Source organism: Cynocephalus volans, chromosome 13, assembly GCF_027409185.1.
Source record: "Cynocephalus volans isolate mCynVol1 chromosome 13, mCynVol1.pri, whole genome shotgun sequence".
Lineage (NCBI taxonomy): Eukaryota > Metazoa > Chordata > Mammalia > Dermoptera > Cynocephalidae > Cynocephalus > Cynocephalus volans.
Window position 1 is genome coordinate 56,917,805 of NC_084472.1, and position 18,780 is coordinate 56,936,584.

Genomic DNA, 18,780 nt, shown 5'->3' on the forward strand with positions numbered 1-18,780 from the left:
TTTCATCAAGACAACTATGGTTCGAAAGTTTTGACTGTTGTTTTAGAAGGGAACAAGTCAGTCTTAAAGGCGAGCTAGAAAAAAATCTAGATAACTGAAAGTTTGTACATCTCAGTTATCAAAGGCCTTCCATTGCTACATCTTGGGGAAAGAATGGCAACTGTGGGGGGCTGACCAAATCACCCCATTAACTGAACAGCTGCAGCCTTGTGCCTAAATTCCTCCATTGCTTAAGAGATTACTGCACTAACACTTAAGCAGGAATATGTTTGTATCAAATTATTGCTTTGCTAAGATTGCTACCAATACTAGTAGCCACCACCTTGCAACCATGGGGAGCTTGGGCTTGGAGGATGGAGTCAGGCCCAGATGCAGCTGGAAGGGAATGGCCAGGGCTAGGCATGGCCAGCTTTGGTGGGCAGAGCAGCCAGTGGTGAAATGGTAGAGGTCAGAACTGGAACCCCGTAGGCAAAAGGGGGCAGTCAGACTGGAAGCAGCAGAGGCCCAGATGTTTGACTGAAGGACATCCAGAGGCTGTGCCTGGCAGACCACCCAGGCAGCGGGAGAGTGGCATAAGGAGATCCAGCACAGGCCACCAGGAAACTGAACCCAAGTCTGGGAGTTGGGAGCATGGAGAGAGCTAGTGTGGCCAGCCGCATCGAGGGACAGGTCCATAAGTCCCCGGGGGACCAGCAAAGCAAGACAGGATGGAACGTCAGAAGAACTAGACACCAACGCGTGGACTGCAAAGCAGAGCGCAAGCCAGGCGTGGGCTTAGAATGGGACCAGCACCAGGCGGGCTTCACATGCTGTGCGAGGGCTCAGGGAGCCACGAGGTCCTCAAATAAGAGGGTTTTCCTCTTAGAACAGGATCTCTGCAAGTGGAGGGAAAGAAAATTGGAAGCAGAGAGCCAGGAAGAGAGAGGAGAAGGGACAGTAAAGGCACACTTTGCCTCTCCCAGATGTGCGGGCATCCTAAAGGGTTTTCCAGGTTTTTTTATTTACTCCCAAGCCACATTTCTTTAAATATATATATGTATTTATGTATGTTGCCTTTTAAGTTGTACGTATATTGCCATTTTGAAGGTTCAAAAGCTCAAAGTATATGATGTAACTAGAGAACAAAGCAGGTTTCTGCTTAAGGTGTGCCTTAATGAGATTAAAATCATAGTTTTCTTCCTCACCATTACAAATTTTCCCAATAGCATGATTTCTGCTGCTCCTTAGAAGATCTGTTATCCTATAGGTCCATCAAGTAGATGTGTCTGTTGTGGGGTGATAAAAATGTTTTGGAATTAGATAGCAGTGATGGTTGTACAATCTTGTGAATATACTAAAAACCACAGAATGGTACACTTTAAAAAGTTTAATTTTATGGTATGTGAATTATATTTTAATTTTTTGAAAAAAAAAGGTATATCCAGGTGAATAGTCATAGTGAGACAGAAGTTTAGGAGAGAGAAATGGATTTTAAAGGATAATCTGGAAATCTGTGTAAGAGTTAGGACAATGACCACTTCTGAAAGCTGTGGCTTCCTGATCTTGCGAGGAGGTGTAAAGCTCCTGCGTTAGACAAGGGGTAGGTGGGATGAATCCCAGGCCAGCTCCTAAACCTGGACGTGAATTGTCTACGTGTTCAGGTCAGATGATGCTCAAGAGGTAGCAGGGCTTGGAGCCCAGGACACAGCCAGTGGCATCTGACTGGTCCTAAGTAGCTGCTCAGGGATATAGCCCTTTTACTAAATTTCTCTAAAAAGCACCGTTCTGTGTGTAACACAAAGTGTGTTCTTATCTCACAGAGACTGTTGCAGCTTTCTTCTGGGTCAGAAGCAATTGACTGATAACCTTTGTTGTCAGAAATAGGGCCCAACCACAAATTTCTCCTGTTTGCTCCGTCACCAGCACTGCAGGAGCTTTCATGTGTCTGTCGACTCAGATGACTTCTGTGTGTTGGGCAGAGTTTGCATTGGCTATGCCCGGCTTTGTCATCTTGCCTCTGCTTGTCATTCTTCCATGTGCGCCCGTCACTACATGAGGCACAGAGGAGGGCCCTGTCTGCCTCCAGGGAAACAGATTCCTATAAAAGCAATATAACAACCGGAAGGAAGAGGTGCTTGATTTAAGTCATTCTTCCTCATTTCCACTGGGCTCACTGTGTTGTCCTTAAGACCCTGTCACCTGATGACTGCGTCGAAGGGAGTGTCATTGTATTAGTCCGTTTATCTTGCTTATAACAAAGTACACAGAACTGGGTGATTTATAAAGAAAATGAAATTTATTGCTTACAGTTTCTGAGGCTGGGAAGTCCAAAGTCCATCTGGTGGTGGCAACAGTGACCCAGGGATCTCACATTGCAAGATCGTGGAAGGAGAGAGAGCAGAGAGAGAAAGAAAGCCTCTCCTCTTCTTTTAAAGCCGTCAGAACCACGCCCCTGACCACCATTTTAAATCCATTCACTACTGCATGGTCCTACAATCCAATCACCTCTTCAGTTATCATAATAGGATTTCCCACCTTCTTAACAGTCACAGTGGGGGATAAGTTTCCAATACATAAAACTTGGGGAACACAATTCAAGCTTCAGTGAGTTTTGGGGGGACATAATTCAGTCCAATACAGTCATCCAGGCCCAGGAAGCAAGTCAGGCACACATGGCCCCAAGAACCCCCTGGGGCCTTCTCATGGTCCTCAAAGTAACTGCATTCTTGCCCCCACCCATCCCGTGAGCCCTTTGCCTGGCCAGGGTGCAGCCAGAAAAGGCTGAGTGGCTGTGTCTCCCACACCCCACTCAGCTGGTCTTGGGTTTCCTGAGTTTGGTGCTTTCTTCATAAAATTTCCTTCCATCATTGGGGCATTGTGATGATGAACGGCTTCTTCCTAACCATATTATTTCTACACGCTCCCTCCAAGCTCTGTAATATGTGCATGGAGCCCTCCTTGCCCGAGCTATGCCTGCCTGCCTTCTCGTCTCCCGCCACTCCTCAGCTGACACTGGGCTGTAGCTGCACCCACAGTCTCTCACTGCCACCCCTCCCACCCCAAATGCCCTCCCAGACCTCACTGCCTCTGTTGAAACTGTTCGCATTGCCTAAAAAGTCTTCCTTGCCCCTCCCCTACCTCCACCTTCTAGTACCTATTCCTTCATCTGGTTGAATTCAAAATTCTGAAAGGCTGAGCTCACGTACCACGTCCCTTAGGGAACCTTCCCTGGCCTTCTGCGGAGGTAAAGGCCCATCTGCCTCCACCTTAACACCCATTCTGGTGTGAGTTGACTATTTGACCTTAAGCCCCTGGAGGGGAAGGTTTGCAATTCTGTATTCCAGAGACCCAGCAGGGAACCTGGCATGTAGTGTGCATAAATGGTCTGCTCAGCTAGACCCAACTCCTCAGTCAGTTTGTAACATGACTGCTGGACAATAGGAGCATTTGTTGTTTTCTTGTTACATTGAGAATGCTAATGAGGAAGAGAGCTTTTCTGCAACAAACTGATAAGAATCTCTGGGTTATTGTAGGGGACTTGGGTTTTTTAATTTTGTTTCGTTTTGCTCAGATAGGCAGATTCGGAAATTAGTATTTATATGAGAATCATACCATTTTGAACCAGAAAGGAAACAAGCTCAAAAAGTTTAAGCAGCTTGTCCAAAGTCTTTCAGATGGGGGAGAGCGGGACTTAGTCCACAAAGTTCCTACAACACCTTGCTGTCACCATTTTTAAAAATTTTCTGCATGTTTAACATTTTAAAAAGAAAAAAAAAAAATTAAAAAGTAAGCAGTATTAAACATCTTTTAAAAGATTGGGTACAAAACTATACTATATACCCTAAGTGAATCATTGTGCAATAAATGCATGTATTGAAACAACACACTGTACCCCACAAATATGTACAAGTAAATGTTAAAATTACAAAATCAGAGATAGTCTGTAAGACCAAATTTGACATCTCCCAGTATAATCACATTAAGAGGACTTATTATGTCCCTATAGTTTCATGACCAATGTTGATTGAGCTCTTATCCACCATATGACTCCAGAGAAGTGGGCCCAATTTTGTATTGGCTTGTGTAAACCTTCTGTATACAATTTGTAAATTTTCTTTAATCCATCATATTACCATGGGCATTACTAAAATGCTTTTAAATGTTTAAATAGGCTTTCATGCTTAAACATGTTTCAAGCTCTGTGTTAAAATGTTGGTTTTATGCATTCTTGGGGCAAATGGGCAAGAATAGGAAAGTGACATTTTTGGAGGTGATATTACATAGAGCAGTTTATGGCATTTGCTTATGCTTTTTAGAAATATAATTTGGTGATTAACTTTTTGTTTAATCCAGAAAGAACTTGTGTGTAATCTCTACCTGGTGTCAATGTTCTTTTCAGGTGACTTTTCAGATCACCCCTCCATGTAGCAGTGAGAGGCATTATGAGCATCTTGGACGGTGCTGTAACAAATGTGAACCAGGTACACCTGCTTCTGAGCTACCTTCCATTGGCCCTCGAATGTGGGTGGGGCTTTCGTTGTTGTTTTTCCTGTCCTGCCAGATGAAAAAATAAATTGGATGGACTTTTCATGGTAGTGGCAGGTAGTGATGTCTGTCACTCAGAAGGCAAAAATCTTTCAATAGATAAAATCACTTAAAACTACTCAAAAGCAGTTTCAGAAACTGGAAGTTAATTTGTACTGACACAATTTTTCCAAACCATTATTTTTTAAAACTGTATTTTAGCACTTTATGATTCAGACTCTTAAAATGTGAAATGCAGCTTTTATTTAAAATTGTTTTCACAGAAATTTTATTTTGGGATAACTATACTGGAATTGTTGCTGCTGAAAATTGCCTAAATCCTGTTATACCTTCTCTCACATCCCTACTGAGGAGCAGAAGGTGGACTGGCTATCAGCTTCCTGAAGTAGTTCTGTCAGAAGTGTGGCCGAGTGTTTCTACAGCCCCAGTGAAGTCCCTATTCCACTGGGTCCTTGCTCTATCATTGTTCAGGGGAGAGAAGGGGAAGGTGGCTTACCTTATAACAAGAACCTTTTGATATTTTGGCTATAAATATTTCTTGGATGTGCAGAACCAAGATCCAGTGATTTTCAAGTGCATATGTATGTGTGTGTGCAATTGTGTGTGTGTATGTGATTACTCTGGCCAAACTAAGTAACCATGAGCCCATAGTGTATGTTGGACACAAGAAGTTAACTATCCAGATTGAAGGTAGAGAAGAGTTTGAAGATGGGATTGGGTCATGGAGTTCCTCTTGCTTAGCCCCCTTATTCCCTTAGTGGGTTCCAGGGAACCCCTCAAGTTCTGCAGGGCCCAGTTTAAAACTATAGTTCTCCTTAGTCAGCAGAGTTTTGGGGTACAAAGGATGGTTGGTTTTTTATTTAGTAGCACTGAGAGATCGCTGTGACCACAGGCACAGCAAACCCAGGAGAGATTGTTTTAGCCAGCTGAGGGGCCTGAAGAGCCTGGGTACTGCATTCACTGTGCAGTGTGGCCTCATCTCACGTATCATGTCATTTTTGGGGGGCTTCCTGAAATCATGGTCAGATAAATTGGCCCAGTAGATTGGTACATTTTGTTCTCGTTGTTTTGTGTTGCTTTTTATTTGTTGTTGTTTTGTTTTTTTGATTGGTGCACTTTTCTCCCTTCTAATTTAAGGAAAGTACATGTCTTCTAAATGCACTACTACCTCTGACAGTGTATGTCTTCCCTGTGGCCTGGATGAATACCTGGATACCTGGAATGAAGAAGATAAATGCTTGCTGCATAAAGTTTGTGATACAGGTGAGTGAGTCACATCAGCGTGTCAGTGGGGAGCATGGAAACCCATGTTCAGCTTTTTTCTTTCTCATCTCCTATTCTATATAAACATTTTCAAATACAGCCAATGCTGTTTTGGGGGGGGCATAGGAAGAAGCTATGACCTAAGACCCCCAGAAAAATGTGTTTTAGATCCCAGAAGACTTGTGTTAAAATTCTTCCCTTAGGACTTTAGTTCTGGAATAAATTTATATTACAATTTAATCATGGAACACATCTTACAATTGACAAAATTTGTCTACAGCCTTCCTTCATATGTTGTGTCATTTAACTCTCCCCCTATGAGGTAGCCAAGCTTATCCCATTTTAAAGATGGAGACACTGAGATTCAGAGAGGCTGAATGACTTCTCCAAGGTTAACAGATGAGCAGCAGGACTCAAAACAAGATCTTGACTCTTAAACCTTTTTCCTAAACCATAAATGTTTTATAAACACTATAGTTTGATCTCCTTACCAGACTGCCATAATTTTTTTGCCTCAAATGTTTTTTGGTTTTTGTTTTTAAATTAGTTTATTTGTAGGAGTCAGGATCAAAATATGTCTCTTAAGTCTCTTACCCTAGAGGTTTCTTTCTCTTCCTTTTTCCATTCAGTTTATTTGTTGAAAACCCTATAAGGTTAGTCCCGTGGAGCTCCCACAGTCTGGATTTTGTTAGTTGCGTTCCTTTGGTGTCATTTAACATATTCTTCTGTCCCCTATATTTCCTGTAAATTGGTTGTTAGATCGAGAAGGCTGATCAGATTCTGGTTTGTTTTTTGTTTTATTTTGGTTTTGGCAAAACTCCTTCATACATAGTATAGTTCATACATGTAATATAATATTGGGATCATATAGTAGCTGCTTATCTCTCTTTTTGTGGTATTAGCAGCTGCTGATGATCATGGCCTAGATCCATGTTCATTAGGGGCTGCAGAATGGTAATGTTCTAATCTCATTTCTTCTTCATTTATTAGCTGAAATTCTTCATTTATTAGCTGGAATGCTTTATAAAGAGAAATCTCCTTTACTAACTCTTTGTTGCCCTGAAGTGCTGTACATACAGGAAAGGCAGAATAAATGCTTGTAACTTTATTTATCACTTGTCAAAATAATGACATGATTATCCTGCTTTCTCCCAAGGATTTGCATTAATACCATGAACTTGTGAATTTGGATGTATTTGAAGTGTTTCAATGTATTGCAGTTACTCATTTTAATGTTGCTAAGATTGTTCCACCTCTTCAAGGTGGCCCAAGTTTTTTGATACAACCCCAGGCATCTTTAAGAGCTCCCTGGTGTCCAGAGACTTTGGGCATTTCCTGCCCTGAACTGCAATCCACCACTTTACCACGGATTCCTGGTTGCTTTTAGTGGAACATCTTATTTAGCAACCTCAGCCTGAGTGCTAGGGAGAGTCATTGCTACTGGATTGATCCTTGTGTAGAGGTTTTTTCCCCCACTGTACAGAACTAGGAAACAAGTAAGTTTTTTTTACCACCATAATTTTTCAAATGTGTTAGAGACAGCAGGCAGATTTTGGCTGGAGAAGGTAACATGGAAACTCCACTGAGCAGAAGCATCTGATTAAGTCTTTTTATTTCCCACTGCTTAGTAATGACCTTGACTCATTACTATGTCCTGGAAATAAATATTCATCTGTCTGCTGCCAAAATTGATTAAATCCAAAAACCTGGTGCAGTAAAATATTTTGAAATATGTCAAGATCATGCATCACCACATGGGCTTATATTCACTTACATTTGAGTGGGGTACTGGGAGTACTTAGAATTTTCCAGAGAAGTGACATGTGTCCATGTATGTTCCCGTGCATTATGCATGTGTTTTTCTGCATATTGGGCTTGGTGCTGCAGAGCTGACCTGGCCTAGGAGAGTGGTCACAGAAGAGAATGGGGACTTCCCCAAGTTGGCTATGCTTGAGTCTAAAAAAAAATGGCCCCAACTTGCTGTCTGTCACTTGAGACAATGGAGGAGGGAACAGGTTTCTGATGTATTTGTTTTCCTTGGAACTCCTATAAATATTCGGGAGGTAAGGTGCAAGGGCCATTTGGACAATTCAGGTGAGATGTAGACCTATACAGGCACAAGGTCTGTTTTAAATAATGTTATTGTTTTGTATTGTGTGTGTGTGCACGCACACATGTGTGCAATTGCTTTACATTATTTGCAGTAGTTTTGCTCTACAAAATCACCGCAAACACCAAATTAACAAATCCTGAACCATGGCTCCTAAGGGAAATACAGGATTAGATTCCTATGAACCTCTGGTCACATTTTCATCGAGTAATCAACACATAACCTTGTTTTATGAGTGTTTCTGTTTAAAGACACCTTATGTGATATATGTTATTGGTTCATTAACATTGCACTCATGGCCAACAGCACTATCTAACTCATGCCTGAATAATGTTTATCTAACACATGTATTATCTCTGCAAGGCACATCACAGCCTTCTTGCACTTAGGAACACTAGACAGCACTTCAGCACTATGCTTGGGAGCTGTTTTAAAAAGGGAATCACCAACAAAAATGAGAAGAGCGTGGCATTAGACAGACTATAAAAAGGACACTTGTTTACAGTATGACAGCTGAAATAAGAAGGCAGAGTGTCTTTGACCGAGGCTAGGAACCTGTGTGGAGCAACTCAAAATTTACATGGTTCCATGCTTGTCCACGAATGACTACAAGAGTGTCAAGAGTGGTGATTTGGGGGTTACAAATAAATTTTATTGAGTAGGTGAATTGCAAATATGAATCTGTGAATGAGGATTGACTCTGTATGTGTGTGTGTGTGCGTGTGTAGTTTACATTAGATAAATCCTCATGTACCTGTATAACAGAAAAACTGGAAGGGGCCAAGACATTTGTAGTAAAAAGGCAAACTATGTGTTGTCAAAAAAGAGACAAATTTGTTACCCTGAGTGTCTGGGGAGAGACATTCCCAAGCATGTCATCAGGCCACTTCTACTTTCTCTACTTACCTAACTACATAATGACATCGGTTGTCACCCTGGGACTCTTTCAGGATCCCAAGATGAATCCCAGGTCTCCAGAAACCCTGTTCACATAGGTCCAATCTAGCATTGGTGTTAAGAATATTTATGACATTGGAATTTACTAAAAACCAAGAAGACAAGCACTATGTCTGACTATTCTGCATTAGATATCACATTCAATGATCCTAAATTCCCCTGTCCTTATCTTTCTATTAACATGAACACTGACTTTTTTAAAAGCCCACAAATCTCTTCATTATTAGGGAGCGAAAAAAAAACTACTGGGATGTTCTCCTGCCAGCACAGGAAGTGCCAGGAGGAACTTGGGAGTTCCTTAAACAGTGTCCCAGATGATTCATTCTCTGAGCGAGCCAGGCGGGCTGCTTCGTCTGCGCGGTTCGCGGCTGGGTGTCGGCCAGTGGCGTGCTGTGGACGGTGTGACGTGTCTTGTGTCTCCCGCAGGCAAGGCCCTGGTGGCCGTGGACCCCGGCAACCGCACGGCCCCGCGGCGCTGCGCCTGCATGGCCGGGTACCACTGGAGCCAGGACTGCGAGTGCTGCCGCCGCAACGCCGAGTGCGCGCCGGGCTTGGGCGCCCAGCACCCCTGTATGTACGGGTTGGATCCAGGCGTCGGTCCCCCCTTCCCCAAGCCATGCAGTTCAGCCCAGGCCAGAGCCAGCTTAGGGACAGTTTCAGTGAGGCATCTTTATTATATCAGGCACTGGAGGAAGCTGAGGGGGCCCTCGATTTTCCACGAGACCTGCGAATGGACCTCAGCTTAGGCTTTTCAAAGGGAAGGGGCTCTTGTCACAGCCACTGTGACGTTCGGCACCTCCATCTGTGAAACCCAGGATCCCCACTTAGGAGCCAACGGGATAGCGCAGGGATCCTCAAACTCTTTTTTTGCTTTTTAAATTGTGCACCCCCTTAGAATTTTTAAAAAACCATGCATCCCCTGGCACATTTTTCAAGTTGACATCTAAAATTTTTTATTAAAAATTCAAAGCACTGCTAAGCACTTAGTTACCAGGGAATTATAACTGTAGGAACACGTTAAAAAAAATAGTGGAATCTAAACGCCATAGCAGTTTGATACCTACTATTATCCATTTAAAAATACACTAATCATATTAACTGTTGGAAACTTCACATAGTCCCTTTTCTTTGATTCATATTCATTCTACCCTCCCCACAGAATTTTATCTCAATATATTTTTATGCTTGGAGGGCTTTTACTAAGCACCTTTTTATACCCGTTTACACCAAAAATATGCATCCATTTGAAATCTCAATTTTTAAAAATTTACTGTGACTCAAGGTTCTCAGGTTAAAAGCATTTCTTCTGGACTGAGTTGTCACTACACTTATTATTACCCAGTTGGTCAAAAAGTGAATATATTATGCTCTATTATAATCATAAATAGTTTTTGTACTTCATTATAAGCAGGATTTTTTTCCAGTTCACATATTCATGATTGAATATTACTTATTGCTAAAATGAAACAGGATTTAACATCAATTCTATTTCCACTTTCTGTTGTTGTATATGTAAGTTCTGAGAAACTTGTTCACACAAATAGCTAAATGGCTAAGGAAAGACTTCTGTGGTAGGAGTGTCCCTCGATTCTTTTAGTACTTTGAGTCATATGTCCAAGATCACAAAGTGATAATACCATCAGAAGTTTTTTGTTTTTTTTTTAAAGATGACCGGTAAGGGAATCTTAACCCTTGACTTGGTGTTGTCAGCACCACGCTCAGCCAGTGAGCTAACCGGCCATCCCTATATGGGATCTGAACCTGGGGCCTTGGTGTTCTCAACACCGCACTCTCCCGAGTGAGCCACGGGCCGGCCCAGAAGTTATTTTTAATGATCTGTCAGTTGAGAACTCAATTGCGTCCTTCAGTTTTGTTGAAAGTAAAGAGATAGAAATCTTTTGGCTTCCAAAAGTGTTTCTTAGAGTCGTTTGCTTTCCCAACTTCTAGGAAGTTTTTTTAAAAAAACAGTTTTCTTCAAGACATAACAAATAATTATTTATAGGGCCTGCCTGTGACTCACTTGGGAGAGTGTGGTGCTGATAACACCAAGGCCACAGGTTCAGATCCGTATATAGGAATGGCCAGTTCTATAAATGGCTATAGGAATAGCTCATTTGGGAGAGCGTGGTGCTGACAACACCAGGTCAAGGGTTAAGATCACCTTACCGGTCATAAACAAACAAACAAACAAACAAAAAAACCCTAAATAATTATTTATGTCTGTGTCACTTAGAGGCACCTGGTTTTACCCCAATGGACAGGGTTGACATCAAGGAAAATGCCCATCACAGAGTCTGATTGGCACAATTAGTCCTTATTATCAAATACATTGATTAAACCAGACATGATCTCTCTTGGAAAAAGTCTGACTTGGTTTTTTAATTATTAAAATAAAACTTCCTATCACAGCCAACTCCCTCTGAATTCTGATTCTAAGATAGCAAGGCCCAGAGTCTTTCTGCAAGTTTGTCACCTACACAAAATAAAGTGCTGCTGCCTTCAGGGTTTCTGATAGAATTCTCTCTGCCTTGCACCTTTGGGAATGATGCATTTTTTGACAATAGGTAGAGGATGGGGGGACAAGATGGAAGAATGAAAATTTTACTCCTGCCCCACCTTGTTGTATATTTGAATTCAGAACAACTCAACCTGGTCTCAAATATCCCATTTATTTTGCCACACTTTAGCTCTCAAAAGATAGGGAAAGACAGAGGCTGGACTGAGTCCTCTGAATGCAGTAGCTTTGCCATCACCAATATTTCAACTTGTTTCTTTGTTTGGTTTGTCAGAAATTTAGCACCATAGCAGGATTTGGGGTGGGTAAGAAGTGTGCCTTCTTTTGTAAAGTGGGAGAAGCATGACTGTGAAAGGGAGAAGGCAAAGGAGAGCCTGCAGCATATTCTGGCAGGTCATTAAAGAGTCCTGTGGAAGTCAAGTGTATGGAAGTTAATGTCTGTAAACCTTTATATGCTTGGTAGTCCCTTGGGAAGTCTCATTTTTGAAAGTTATTCTTCTAGATTGTGTTTATCTTAAAAGTTATTTGAATTAATGTAAGTAGTATAAGAATTATTAGATGTTAAGCTGGGCTTTTGTTAATGTAGTTTCAAGGCAAATCAAATTGCTATATCAAGGGATGGGCCAAATTGCAGAAATCAGGAATCAGTAATATACTTTCTATCTGACTTTAGATAAAGAAAATTTAATTCCTTATTTTAGTGTTTTATTCATGAAGATAAATCACAGAAGTCCTACTGATTTCAAGAGTAATTTGTGGTTTTGGCACCAGCCAATTGCCTAATTATGATATCACACAGTAGTCAGTGTTCCTCATTGCATTTAAAGGGTAATCACATACCAATTGCAGTGAAGTTAGTAGACATAGGAAACACAGTTTATGAGGAATATGAGAGGGCTGAGTCAAGCTCACTAACCAGGATCAACTCCTGATTTCAGCGATGTGCATTAAGGCAGGGGTCCAAAATCCATCCTGCCACTTGTGTTTATAAGTAAAGTTGGAACACAGCCACATCTGTTTTTTTTAACATGTTGTGTTTGACTACTTTCATGCTAAAAGTAGTTACAGCAGAGACTGTAAAGCCTGTAAAGCCTAAGATCTTCACTGTCTGACCCTTTACAGAAAAAGTTTGACACCAATCCTTGGTTTAAGAGAAAGAGACGTGTAGGACTTTTTCTTTTTTTTTTTAATTGAGAAAACTTTGTGACACTTCAGTACTTGGACTGGTGAGATTAAGCTGACCCGAAGGGGTCAATACATTTCCTTTAAAAGCAGTAACAGGGCTGCCATTATCCACAGACGAAGGCTAATGCAAGCCATAAAGGCAGAAAGGGGATAGCAGACAGGTGCCTGGTGCAAACAAGAGTCAGGTAGCGGGGACACAGTGGAAACCTGCAACACAGGCTCCCAGATGAGGAAGCAAAATATCAGGTGATCAGGACAGTGGCTCCAAAGAGCAAAGGCTCAAGATCAGAGCTAGCCTGGACGTGGACCTCAGATACCTGTGTTAGTGGCCAACACTGAGCTAGTTACCTTTCTGAATGCAATTCCATTAGAACTGACTTGTGGGCCCAAGCCTGTAGGAGCGGGAGCAATTAGAGGAAGGTGGCTAGAGCAGGAAAAGGGGAGAAGAGAAGAAGAGAGGAGCAGCTCCTCTTCTCAGGTCCTCTCGAGCACCATCCTGGCCAATCTCTAAGTGTCCTTGTCTGTTTTTTGTCTGTTTTTTTCAACAGTGCAGCTCAACAAGGACACGGTGTGCAAGCCCTGCCTTGTAGGCTACTTCTCAGATGCCTTCTCTTCCACAGACAAATGCAAACCCTGGACCAAGTAAGTGACAACAAAGGAGCCAAGAAAGTTTGTTGCTTTTAAACAACTCAAGCTCCACTGTATCATCTGGGTTGAAAACAGAACGATCCCACTTGGTTAGGCTTCCTCTTGAAGCCACATTAAAGATGGAAAAAGCCTGTCAATCCACCTTGGGGAAAATAGACCAGTCAAACCAATTCTTAAAGCTACTTCAAGAATTAAAGTACAATTCCTCAGGGACTTTGTACTTTTTAGATTCAGTAGCCCTTAAGACCTTTGACTTACAGTTGGAGCTGCTTTTTTTCTTTCTCTAACCTTATTTAGTTGAAAATGATTTATGATGTTTATTACCACTCCTACTTTTCCCAGCTTCCCATCATCACTGGTTTATTCATTCATAGATTTGTGAGTGTGCACATAGAAGCCTCCTGTTTATGTAGATGCTTGCCACACCTTGGGGTTTTTTCACACAATATATCTTGAAGATCTTTCCATATTAGTCCACTTATATCTTCATGGCTTTTTAACAGCTGCTTAGTATTTCATCATAGAGATGTACCATAGTAGACATAATAAGTTCCCTATTGAGAGTCATTTAGGTTGTTTCCAGTCTTTTGCAGTAAGAAACAATTTTGTAATGAATGATCTCATATAAATACTGTACCCTTATGTGAGTCTATCAGAGAATATAGTGGAATTCCTGGGTCCTTTCATTGCATGTTTGTTGCTGAATACTAATAATCAATGTAATGATTCTTTCTGTTCCCAATAGATTCTTATTAAATGGTTATTTTCTGATCTACTTATCCATGTTTTATGTTGAAAAGATTCTCTGTATTTTTCAACTTCAGAAGAACAATCATCAAAGGTTTATTACTTAGCCATGGTGATCGAAGCATTTGGAATCCTCTTTACTGAAGACCCTGATCTACTCTCTTGCTGACCACACTCTCAGAGTAGTTCTTAAAGAACACGAGCAGTGGTTGCTTTTGTTTATTCGTTTGTCTGCCTTTGTGATGTTCCGCTCCCTCATAGAAGGCCCTGGGGATTCAAAAGTCTGCAAAGACATGGGTTTCTCTCCTGAAGGAGCTGGCAATCTAGTACAGGTTGAGTATCCCTTATCCAGAATGCTCAGGACCAGAAATGTTTCAGATTTTAGATGTTTTGGATTTTGGAATATTTGCATATGCATAATGAAATATTTCGGGAATGGGACCCCAGTCTAAATACAAAATTCGTTTGTGTTCCATATTCACCTTGTACATGTAGCTTGAAGGTAATTTATACAATCTTTTAAGTAATTTTGTGCATGGAACAAAGTTCTGGCTGAGTTTGGACTGCGACTCGTCACATCAGGTCAGCTGTGGAATTTTCCACTGTGGCGTGATCACGTCAGAACTCAAAACGTTTCAGATTTGGGAGTATTTTGGATTTTGGATTTTCGGATTAAGGATGTCCAGCCTGTAAAGTAGAGCCTTTCTTTTGTTGGTTTGTTTGTTTTTAAACAAGATTATAAAACCAAAGCACTTAACTGCTTCCCTCCTTCCCCCACACACAGCTGTACCATCCTTGGAAAGACAGTGGAACGTCACGGGACAGAGAAATCAGACGTGGTTTGCAGTTCTTCTCTGCTGTCTAGAAAACCACCAAATGGTATGTTTAAAAAGAGCCTGTTTTTTGATAGATGTGCCCGGTGTAGTCAGGACATCTAGAGCTCTCCCAAATCACGTGCTATATCCAGAGGGGTTTATCTTTCTCTTCTCATTTCACCCTATCCATGGTCAGCTCAGTATTTCATTTTTATCAGTATTTTAATTCCAGATATGTTGTTTCCTTGGTAATCTCCTACACTGGATTGGGGATAACTAATAATATATTCATATACAAAAAAAGAAAATAGAACTGCAAATATAAATTAAAATTCCATGATATGATAGGATAGTGGTAATCACAGTGGGAGTGTCTATGGGGAGATTTTGGTCATCAACCAGAGTTAGCAACCTGTTAGAATATAGTTATCATTGTTGATGGAATAATTTGTAGATTAAATTAATCTTAAGTACAGTTCAAGAGGTTGACAGAAAGTTGATGGTTAGTGGTGGAGGCTGGTTTCTCCAGGTGAGTGGGTTATTGTGGAGGTGGATCCAGATGCCAGAGGAGATGGCATAAGTGGCAAGAAGACCTTTCTACTGAGCCCAGCGAACACAGGCCACAGAATCACAGGGTTATCAGGCTTTGACCAAGAAAATCAGAGACTGCTGGCCAGTTAGCTCAGTCGGTTAAAGCGCAGTGGTTACAAAACCAAGGTGAAGGGTTCAGATCCCCTTGTTATAGCACTAAGGTGAAGGGTTCAGATCCCCTTACCAGCCAGCCAACAACAACAAAAAAAAAAACGAAAAGAAAAGAAAATCAGGGGTTTAGATTTGACACTTTAGGAAACAGGAGGACTTTAAGTCATTCTAGATATGGAATTTCACAATCAGAGCAGAGTTTTTAAAAGACCACTTTAAAGGTAACATTAAAAATAACTGAGGGAATAAAAATTTATTTTTAAAAAGGGAAAAGGAGAGGGAAGGTCAGAGTCCAGGAAACCAGGTCAAGTAAACCAAGCATTTATAAAAATTCTAGCAATGAAGTGATCATGGAGGGATGATGAAATGGTTGAGTCCACATTGTATTGTAGATGAGACAGTGGAAACACTTCGTGGGATGATACTTGTCAGGATGACTGTGGTTCTGTTCTCATGAGCAGCAAAACCCTGGTGCCATCTTGTTTGGAAAGATTTGCTAGGGACTTCCGTTTACCTGCAGAGCCTATCCATCCAGAGATGTTGAGGGGGTCTGGAGGTAAGCAAGGGTGAGACCTGATGGTGACCATGATTAGAGCTGTTCTAACATAGAAACATTGTAATGGTCCCTCTGAGTGAAGCCAGGCTGTGCAGGCTGGGCTAGATGTGCATTCCGCCCTTCAGAATGTGAGCACTGACAAATGAACAGTAGGGGGTGGGGAGCGTCCTACCTCTGTTATTCCAGACCAACAACCTTGATTCTGGGGTTTGATGTACAGGGTTTTGTTTTTAAACTTAATTAATCTTTAATACAATATTTTTCATTTTCTTCCGACACAGAACCCCGGATTTACTTGCCCAGTTTAATTATTCTGCTTCTCTTCATATCCATGGCATTACTTGCTGCCGTCATCTTTGGTGTCTACTATAGGAAAAAAGGGAAAGCACTAACAGGTATTGTGTCTACAGTGGTTTTTGAAAATTAATGTTAAAGAAAATAGATTTGTTTCTAGGTAAATGTTTCGGAAGATGAGTAGATTGTCCACTGGCTGCTTGTGGTGATCTGATTAAATAAGTGCCTTTTGGGGGTTGCACTTGAACTAAGGTGAAACATTGTTTATATCTGATTCATTGTTCCCTAGCAAAAAGAAAAAACAAAAAACAAAAAACAAAAAATCCAACACCATGCCTGTTTACATATAAGCAAGCAAGAATATTTTAGCATTCAGGAGACTGATGACTTGTAAATTCTGTGTTTAAGTTGTATAGATTATACAGCATCAGATATACAGGGGGTTGCATTATCCTAGAATACATCCATTTTGAGTGTACCCATTTAAAATAGACAAAATGTTCAGATAAATAGCCAGGGGGATATTTTGATCGGGGTGTTACCTTAACATGTGAATCTAAAATTATGAAAATAAGTTATGTTAGATTCAGTAAAATTTAGGTACTTAGAATGGACAATCAACTGTTATCTTGTTTCTGGTAATAATTTTTTCACAAAAAATGGTTTGATGGTGTCTTTAAACATCATATCACGTTTGACTTTTATACTACAAAGCTTAAAAAGTGTAATTTTTACAAAAGGAAGGATTCAAGGCTTCATTGAATTGATTCTGGGGTGTGATTTACAGGGTTTCCTTCCTAAAGATGTTTCTTAATCCTGTAGTATTCAAGTCATTCTCTTTTGAAGTACCCCTCGGTGTACCATCCTTTTCCGTTTCGGTTGCTCACTCGTTCTTATTGTCTGCCTCTGCCTTGCTGTGATGTGGTCGGTTCTGCCATATCCCATCCCTGGACTTCATGAAGCCCTGCATGTCTTGCTATTTCTATGAACATTACATTGCCTAAGGTAACACTGGACAATCAAAAGATTAATTAAAGAGGAAAGATGGTGATTTAAGATGCCTATGTCCATCTGAGAGCAATGTTAGAGTAGGGACCACTTTTTTTAATTTCAAAGAGTGTATTCATTATTGAATATTTTTATTTAATGCAACTTGACTTCCCTAACAGTGTCATAAGTGGGGCTTTGGATAATGCATGTTCAGATGATGAGGATCACGCTGACAGTTATGTTTATGTGAGACAAACAGACTTCCCAATGTTTTGTTCTTTAGTTTTTTCTCTTTAATATTCTTTTACGGCCATATCTTATTGAGAAAAACAATGGGCATACCAATTACTGAACTGGGAATTATGGCTGTTAGCTTTCTTTTCATCCATGTGTTCTGCATGCTTATTGGCCACCAGGGACTGGACTGCCACTGTGTCTCGATGTCGAGCAGCACAAACACAGCCAGGGCCCTTCTGGAGGAAGTGGTCAAGGAAGGCATTAGGCCCACTGAGTACTGAGAGCTAAGGTGTCAAGCGCCAGGTAGCAGATGGCAGAGGGTCTGCCTGGCCTTAGGGGTCTGCCAGGGACCCAGAGGAGGAAACAGTGAGCTGAGATCTGAAAGACAAGTTGGAATTTAGTAGCCCAAGGAAAATCAAGCAGCGTAGCAAGCATTTCTCATGGAGAGAACCACACAATGGAGGTGTCGTAGCGCATTGGGGGACTGGAGCAGAAAGTCGGGGAACCGTGTGAGATGAAACTGGAGAGGCAGGCATGGCTGGGTGGTGCAGCCCTGCAGGTCTCCGTAAGGAGTTTGCTCCCCATCCTCAGCAAAGGGAGGCAAGGACAGCTCTCTGGGTTTAGCATAACATTTGGGGATGTAGTAAGAGTGGGTGCAGGTATACCAATTAGGAAGGCATTTGTGATTGTCCAGGGGAGAGATGATCATGATAGTTATGAATGGTTATCACCTCTGTGCATGAGTACTATTTTTTAGTACCATTTGTGATTGTCTAGTACTAATTCCTACAGGGAACTGTCCTTTTTAGTGGGGGTAATTTTATTTTCATATACCTTCAGAATTATAGAAAAGAAGCACGAATAATGATGATGACAGCAAAAACTGGCATGTATTGAATATGTATTACATGCCAGCATAGCTATATGCATTTTACTTGTACTAAGTAAATCTTCACAGCAACACTATGAGGCAGGCACTATTATTTTTCCCATTTTATGATGAGCAGACAGGCTCAGAGAGGTTAAATAACATGTGCCAGGTCACATAATAGAGTCTAGAGCATAAATGAGATTATGGGTATAGACTGCTTAGCACAGTGCTGGGCACATTTAAGTGCTCAGTGGATGTTAGGGATCATTAGCTATTATCACAAACTGTGATTATCCTCCAATGGAGAATTGCTGACTCCTAACTTTAGTCTCCATAGTGAACACGACATTAAATATTCATTAGAAG

At 41.2% G+C, this 18,780-nt stretch overlaps 1 protein-coding gene across 1 annotated transcript in view; it reads left to right on the plus strand.

Moving 5' to 3' along the window:
• The first annotated feature begins 630 nt into the window (after positions 1-630).
• Positions 631-18,780, plus strand: part of TNFRSF11A (TNF receptor superfamily member 11a) — a 38,170-nt gene continuing 20,020 nt past the window's right edge. Inside the window, exons 1-7 of the mRNA XM_063076691.1 lie at positions 631-936; positions 4,379-4,460; positions 5,662-5,787; positions 9,281-9,424; positions 13,103-13,196; positions 14,734-14,828; positions 16,304-16,417. Of these exons, the coding sequence (XP_062932761.1) occupies positions 631-936; positions 4,379-4,460; positions 5,662-5,787; positions 9,281-9,424; positions 13,103-13,196; positions 14,734-14,828; positions 16,304-16,417 (961 nt within the window). The remainder of the gene's footprint in view (positions 937-4,378; positions 4,461-5,661; positions 5,788-9,280; positions 9,425-13,102; positions 13,197-14,733; positions 14,829-16,303; positions 16,418-18,780) is intronic.